Here is an 8110-nt window from a genome sequence, read left to right on the forward strand (position 1 = left end):
GGTGCGGTCACCCAGGGCAGGAGAGCTGCGTGGCGGTCCGTGGCCTCCAGGGCAGCGTTTAGGACGATTTCGTGTTTTTCCCCAGCGGTGTGGGCCACGGCGTGGAGCGGGCAGGGCTCGGTCTTACCAGTTTTGCCAGGTGAATGTGATGATGGAGAGAGGGACCAGTGTGCAGAGGGAGGGCAGAGAAAGGACCTGAGCATGGTCTTCGAGCCTTAACCCATCTATCCATCTACCCATCCATCCATCTTTCCATCTATCTCTCCATCCATCCGTCCATCCATCCATCCATCCGTCCGTCTGTCCATCCATCTATCCTTCCATCCACGCATCCATCCATCCATCTTTCCATCTTTCCATCTATCTCTCCATCCGTCCATCCATCCGTCCGTCCGTCCGTCCGTCCATCCATCCTTCCATCCTTCCATCCTTCCATCCATGCATCCATCCATCTATCCATCTACTTATGTATCCACCACCCATCCATCCATCCTTCCATCCATGCATCCATCCATCCATCTCTCTATCCATCTACCCATCCATCTACCATCCATCCATCCTTCCATCCATCCATCCATCCTTCTATCCATCCATCTCTCCATCTACTTATTTATCCACCACCCATCCATCTACCGCCCATTTATCCATCCATCCTTCCATCTGTCTCTCTATCCATCCATCCATCCATCCATCCATCCATCCATCCTTCCATCCTTACATCCTTCCATCCATTTCCCTATCCATTCACCCATCTCTCTATCCATCCATCCATCCATCCTTCCATCCATCCATCTATCCATCTACTTATTTATCCACCAGCCATCCATCCACCGCCCATTTATCCATCCATCCTTCCATCTGTCTCTCTATCCATCCATCCATCCATCCATCCATCCATCCATCCTTCCATCCTTCCATCCTTCCATCCATCTATTTCTCTATCCATTCACCCATCTCTCTATCCATCCATCCATCCTTCCATCCTTCCATCCTTCCATCCTTCCACCCATCTATTTCTCTCTCCATTTGCCCATCTCTCTATCCATCCATCCATCCTTCCATGTATCTGCCCATCCATCCATCCATCTTTCCATTCAGCTACCCATTCCACTGTCCAGGGCACCATGATGATCACCTGCAGTTTGGGAGACCTATAGAGAGAGGATAAATAGACGCCCAAGACCACTCGGTGGCTAAGGGGGTGCGGGATTAAAGACCCTCCCTGTGCATCCCAGGGTCTAGACTCTAGTCTGCATGGCACAGGTGTGCACAGAGGAGCAGAGGGTAGGTTTGGAGCCAGGCAGCCTGAGCTGCCACCCCAGGTCCTCCGGCACTAGCCTGGCAGGTCACCTCAGCGTTATCAGCTGTGAGACGGGGAAGCTGTGGCATCCAGTGTGGGTTGGAGAGGATTAGACAAGTTCACGTCTGCAAAGCAGAGAGCGCTGCGTGCTCAGACGTGCTGACTTAATCGTCACCTCACGAATGTCCCTAGATGTCTTAACTCAGCTGCCTCCTGACCACGCCAGACCCCTTCAGACCCTGGCGCTCAGTACCCCACACACACCGCCCAGGTGACCCCACCTTTGTGTTGCAGGTTCCCCGACAGTCTGGGCTCTGGGCTCCAGCCCGGGATCCACGTTGGCAGCTGTCACTCAGCCCGCTTGGGACCCAGGGAAGAGGGGACTGGGGAAAGTTGGCTAGGGTGAGAAGGAGGCGGGTGGGAGAGGAGCCTCCCTTTCTGGAGTCTTGAAGGAGCTGGGGGAGAGGGGATGCTGGGAAGATGTAAGTTAGCGAAGGTTCTAATCAAATATTTATCAGTTAATTGATCTCGCAGGCTGCCTCTCCCTTACCCCGCCTTCCCTCACTTCCCTCCTGGCTCTCCTGCCCCTCCCTCCGTCCTCCCACCCTGGGTGCCCCTCCATCCTGCCGCAGCGCCCACCCGCCCGGGCCCCCTCCTTCCGCTCCCTGAGCCCACGCTTCTCCCTCTCAACTGGGAGCTGGAGACGTCACCAGTACGTCCGCTAACGGCGCATGGGGCCTCACGGGTGACTTCGGAGCAACAAGGCGTGGCCCTTCAGCATGGGGCGTGCATTTGTGTGTGCGTGCACACGCGTGTGTCCCTCCCGTTGGCGAGAGCATGAGCGCTGTCCCGGCTTCTGCACAGAGAGGGGAAGGGACTCCATGGACTCACGGAGGGGGACAAGGACAAGATTTCTGCTCATTGGGTGTCAGGGGTCACCTCAGAGTACTGAGACCGTGGAAGCTGGCATTGAGGGTTTGGGGACAGGGAGGGGCTGGGCGCTGGGCCGAGAGTTGGTCTCAAGCCTCTGTCCAGAAGCGGGGTGGGCAGGCAGGCAGGGTCTGTGACTCGCTACCACCCTGGGGTGCCCAGGCCCCTCAGGCCCCTCGCACTCTAACCGCTGTTTGGACTTCTGGGCGACTGTCTGAATTTACTGTCCCACTGGACCTCAGACCACACAGGGACAGGCACTGCCCGTTCCTGGCACCCAGACGCCCAGTAAGCAGTTGTTAGGTGAACGAGTCGTAAGTGAATGCAGAGGGCAGAGAGCGAGGCCCAGCTTGCTCTCGGGAAGACGCACTGGTCTCGTGGGGGGGACGAGACCTTAGAACATGCCAGGTGGGCGAGATGGAGGTGGGGTCACGCACAGGGTCCCTCCCTCAGCAGGGCGGCAGGAAAGGTGTCAGGCTGTCCACGTCTGTGCAAAGGTCCCTCCACGCAGGTGGCTGCTCATGGGAGAGATGGCACCTGTCCCCTGGGGCACCAGGGGATGCCTCACCTGCTCAGAGGGGCTGCTGTGAGCCTGCACCGCACCCCAGCCACCTGCCCTCTGACACCACGAGGGCCCCAGTCCCTTCTCCAAGGCCGAGGGCTGCCTATAACTCCCTGCATCGATGGCTGTCACAGCACCCAGGTTGCAGGGGGAGGTCCGGGGTGAGGACAAGACAGGCCCCCAGGTGACATCTGTGCCGTGGGGCCTGGGCACCCCACTTGGGGAACCGCTGCCTGGCCCATCGCTGGGCCCTGCCAGGGGTCGGGCCTTCTAAAGCCCCCGGTGGCTGGGGTCGGCATCGGGGAGCACTGTCCCCTTCCCGGGACAGCAGGCCTGGAAGGGAAGGGAAATCTTCTCAGGGACCCTCGAGACAGACTGGGACTCTGTCCCCGGGCGACAGTACCTCACCACAGGGCCAGCGTGGGGGCCGCGTCTGCCGTGTTTACCGTCACGTTGGCTCCATGATCATGTAGGCTGCGGGCGCCCTCCTCCGCCTCCTACCTGCGAGAAAACCGGGGCTTGCACCCCTCAGAGGCGAGGGGCGCAGGTGTGGCTTTGAGGGGCAGCGGGCGGGGCCCTGGTGCTGCCGGAGTGTTGGTCCAGGCCAGTCTCCTGGCGGTGACGGTTCCACGAGATGTCACTGCTGGGGGACACTGGGCAGAGGGCACACAGGGGCTCTGCGGTTTCTGACAACTGCATGCGAATCCAGTCACTGCACAATGAAACGTTTAATTTTTTGTATTAGGTGGATGAACAAAAAACCTCCCGTATGCCTAAGTGGCCTCGGACCCTGGGCTCCCCGGACACCCCTGCCCGCAGGCACCTCCTCCCGCTCTGAGCTGGTGCCCCCTGCGGGGGGCCCTCCCTGGGAGGCCCGGAAAATCCTGCCGAAGGTCCGGTGTAAGACCAGGGGCAGGGTCCAGCGTCCCCGGGAGCCTAACCCGCCTGCTCTCTCTCCCTCCACAGGGCAGCCAGGACACCACGGCACCGCCTGAAGCGATGGCCCAGCCCTACCCCCCCACCCAGTACCCCCCTCCGCCACAGAACGGCCTCCCCGCCGAGTACGCCCCGCCCCCGCCGCACCCCACGCAGGACTACTCCGGCCAGACCCCAGTCCCCCCAGAGCACGGCATGACCCTGTACACACCAGCACAGACCCACCCCGAGCAGCCGGGCCCCGAGGCCAGCACACAGCCCGGTGCTGGGGCGCAGACAGTGCCGGTAAGGGCTTTGGGGGGCAGGGCCTGCCCAGAGGGGTGGCTCGGGAGGGCAGTTGGCGAGCCCCTGCATCACATGAGGGGAGGGCCTATAGCGGGGGTCCTCGCCCCAGGAAAGCTGCTCCCAGCCCGGCATCTCCCCGTCACGTGACACCGGGCGTCTTCCTGGTGGCACCTGCTCAGCCAGGCTCCGCGTCCTGGGGCAGTGACCCCGCCACAGCAGGCCCACCGCCTCCAGCCACCCCAGGGCTTCCTGAGCCTGACGTTGGCCAAACTGTCACCTCGTCTGTCCTCGGCCACCAGCGACCTGTCAGTGGGAAGCAGGGAACTGGCGGAGGCCAGCGGCCTGGGCTCGCGGGTGTCCGGGGGCGAGCCTGGAGGGCTGGCGCGGGAGGAGCGGCCCAGGGCCTCAGAGCTGTCTCCTCTCCTTTCTAATCGCTTGTAATCGACCTGCTTGGCCGCCCTCCAATCAGATAGCTTCAATTATGTGGTTGTAATGCAGCCCCAGGGAGAAAGTGCTGAGCCCCGCACTTCTCAGAGCTGTCCTGGTAGGAGGGAACGTGGCAGGGAGCGGCCTCGGCCCAGGCCAACCCGGGGACCGGGCGCTGCACGGCCCTTTCTGCCCTCCCACCACACGCTCCTCGTGCCCACCCCGGCGCTGGGGCTGTGGGGTCATCCAGCCGACCCTGCTGGCTCCGTCCCAGCGCTGGCTGGCGGGGCTGGGCAGGAGGCCAGCAGCTCTGCACTGCCCAGGGCCGGCACCACCCTGCCGGCTTCTTGATGGGTGCCCCCCCCACTCTGCTCCCTCAGCCCTCCCCCTAACCCAGCCTGGCTGCCAAGATGCTGCGTGGATCCAAATACTACCCGCCCCACTGTGTAGGCAGCATCACGCGAGCTCTCTGGGGAGTGAACTCCCCCAACCTGCCCCCCCGGGCTGGACCAGACCATCGTCCAGGGCCCAGCCAGGGCCCCTCCTCCATGCTCAGAGTGCCACCTGCTCGAAGCCATCAGACTGTTCCATACCCTGCCGTCCCTGGTGCGGGGGACCCTGCAGACTCCCCACCGCGCCCCCGGGACTCCTATAGAAGGAACCGGCCGGGCCTGCTGGTTGTCGACCCGAGAGCCAAACCACACTTCCTGCTGCTCTGCCACGCTGTCCACGCCTGGAGCCCGTGACCCGCGTGTGCTCAGAAGGGGTCAGCGGAGCCGGGGGCGGGACGCCTGCCGTCAACGCCTCACCCTGGCCTCTGATGGACAGCGGTGGGCAGGTGCCTCTGCTCAGACCTCAGGACCTCCTTGCAGACAAATCGTGAGGCCGGGATTCACCTGGAAGGAGGCACAGGAGACGAGACAATCAGACATGATGCTGTGGCCTGGGGTGACAGCTAATAACCGCACGACGGGAGGAGCCCGAGGCCTCCTGACGCCCGGGGCTGCTGGACGCAGCCTGACCCGGACAAATGTCGCGTCTTCCTTCGCTCAGCAGACATTCGTAGGGCGCCCACGTGTGCCAGGCACCCAACAGCACTGGGTACATGGAAGCGGTGACTGGCCCTGCCCCGCACGATGTCACCTGGGGTGACAGCTAATAACCGCACGACGGGAGGAGCCCGAGGCCTCCTGACGCCCGGGGCTGCTGGACGCAGCCTGACCCGGACAAATGTCGCGTCTTCCTTCGCTCAGCAGACATTCGTAGGGCGCCCACGTGTGCCAGGCACCCAACAGCACTGGGTACATGGAAGCGGTGACTGGCCCTGCCCCGTGGTGGCCATCGGGTCCCACCAGCCAAGGACATAAAAGTCAGAGAGGCCAGTGGTGGCCTCTGTGGCTGTGAGAGTCCATCAGCCCCAAGGGGACCCAGGTGTCCCAGAGAGAAGTCCCTCCGAGAGAGGTGAGCACTTCCCCGGGAAAGCACCTGGCCCGACCGCCCCAGGGGAGCTGACCGCTGCCGCCAGGTTCTGAGGACGACGGCACGGAAGGGAAGCTGGGGGCCACATGCAGCCCATGGGGCGAGCCCTGGCAGGCAGGCAGCCGACGCCATCATGCGAGCGCCCAGGAGGTTTTGGAGGGGCAGGGGCGAGGGGAGACGGGCTGCAGAGAAAGGAGACTTGCAAGAGGCTCTTCCTCTATTCCGTGCCACAAGCCTCAGCTCCACCTGGCACTGGGGCCCTGATCCCTGCCAGGCCACTGGCCCCTGCCCGGGGCCCTCTTGGACTCTCCCTGAGGCCCAGGCGGATGGGGCTACAGGCTCATCAAAGGGTGGGGGGACTGGGAATGTACAGGGCAGCCTCTGGGCCCTCCCCTGGCCAGCCCGGCGCCTGCTCCTGGCCTTACAGTGGGGGGCGGGGGGCAGACAGAGATGGGGAAGGTGGAAGCAAAGCCCGGAGATCAGCTAGGAGAGAGGAGGGGTGACTCTGCTGTTCGTTTTTACATTCGGCACTGACGGCAAAGAGAGCTTTAAAAAGTGGGGTTCGGGGGAGAAGGGCCCCGAAAGGCGACAGACAGGAGCTGCCCGGACCACGGTGATCGGTGGTGGGAAGGCCTCCGCTCCCCTCGGCAGCCAGGGTGCCATTACACTCTGGGGTCTCTCAGCCCACCTGACAATTTTATAGTCACCGAACCCACGGATCTGCCTCTGCGCTCATCTGTGCGGGGGGCCGGGGCTCGTCCTTCCTGTCCTAGCTTCACCCGTGGCTCAGTCACATGCCGCCCCCCCCCCATTTCTCCTGCCTCGCCCGCGGCTGCTCCCCTCAGGGCCTTTGGGGAGGGGGACCTGGGCCTTGGTGACATGCAGTGGGCTGTCTCCTGTGAGCCCCGCCCCACAGAGGGCCCAGCTCCTCAGGGCCCCAGCTGGGCCTCCTGGCCGCATTAACCACTGCCCTCTGCTGGCCTGATGTCAGCATTGCACATCCCTCTCCTGGCTGGATTCGCAAATCTGGGCGATTCCGTTAGTCACCTGCAGCCCAGGACACAGGTGTGTGGAATGCACGTGGGGGGGAGGGTGCGACGGGGGGCACTGCACCCCCCTGAGCAGTGCCCAGAGGGCCGGGATCAGACCTCGGCAGGAACCAGCCGATGCCTGGATGGTCCTGCTTTGATTCCGGGGTATGGCAGAGCAGTTTAGGGATGTAACACAGGCTGCTTTCTGCAAGGAAGAGGGGGCTGAGGGAGGTGGCGGGAGCAGAGCTGGTGTGGGGGCCGTCCTAGGCCCCAGGACGGACAGGAGGGGCCCCCAGGTGTCTCCGAAGAGCCCAAAGCAGCTCCTGGCAGCGCCTTCAGGAGCGAGGACCAGGTACAGGCCAGACCAGACTCTCCGGAGGCCTGCTGCCCTCCCCCCAGCTGTTCTGCCACCTGTAGACGGCCTCCTGGGAGTGGCCCCTCTGAACCCCAAGGGACAGGCACCGGATCACCCGCAGCCCACCCCTGGCCACACGTCCCTCTCCCAGCCCCACAGAGGCCTCAGAGAACACACGCTTGTCAGAACCGGGCCTGCTGCACAGGATGGCCCCGCCGCTGAGACAGAGGTCACGAGAGGGCGGTGGCCTCGGGCCCATGCTTGGGATCCCGCGCCGTGCGCTCAGCTCTTGGTGCAGGAGCAGAGTCTAAGAGACAGTTGAGCAGGACGCTCCTGCCGCCCTCTGCACCGACTCCCCAGCTTGTCTGGAGGTGTGTCCTCGGTCCCCCTCACCAGCCCGGGAGCCTGTAACGTCCCCTCCCCTCACCTGTGGCGCCTGCTGTCCTGGAGCCTCGTCAGTCAGAGGCTGAGCACAGGAGTCAGGGGAAGCGCCCCATCCTCCCAGAAACAACGTCTCGGATGGACGTCGCGGACAGCCACTCAGGAGCTCAGAGACCAACCCCCGGTCACCAGCCACAGCGTGGCCTTGGGGAACCCCTCAGCCTCCACGGAGGCCTCGGGCGGTGGCCTCGCCCTGCTCACCCCTCCTGACTCTGGGGGCCCCGTACTGGTCAGGGCTTCTCTGGCTTCCGGCAACGGACACGCACCGGAAGCGGCCTGAGCCCACCAGGCAGATCCCGGAGACCCACAGACGTGCGTCCTCGGCTTTCCTCGGGTCATCGCTGCGTTCCAGCCGCTCACTGCTG

The 8110-nt window shown here is 63.5% G+C and overlaps 1 protein-coding gene across 1 annotated transcript in view; it reads left to right on the plus strand.

Moving 5' to 3' along the window:
* Positions 1-3765: 3765 nt before the first annotated feature.
* The window catches only part of RBFOX3 (RNA binding fox-1 homolog 3), a 19983-nt gene continuing 15638 nt past the window's right edge, over positions 3766-8110 (plus strand). The window contains exon 1 of the mRNA XM_006912169.2: positions 3766-4013. Within this exon, the coding sequence (XP_006912231.1) occupies positions 3792-4013 (222 nt within the window). The 5' untranslated portion in view covers positions 3766-3791. The remainder of the gene's footprint in view (positions 4014-8110) is intronic.

The sequence above is a fragment of the Pteropus alecto genome, unplaced genomic scaffold, assembly GCF_000325575.1.
Source record: "Pteropus alecto unplaced genomic scaffold, ASM32557v1 scaffold134, whole genome shotgun sequence".
NCBI classification, from domain to species: Eukaryota; Metazoa; Chordata; class Mammalia; order Chiroptera; family Pteropodidae; genus Pteropus; species Pteropus alecto.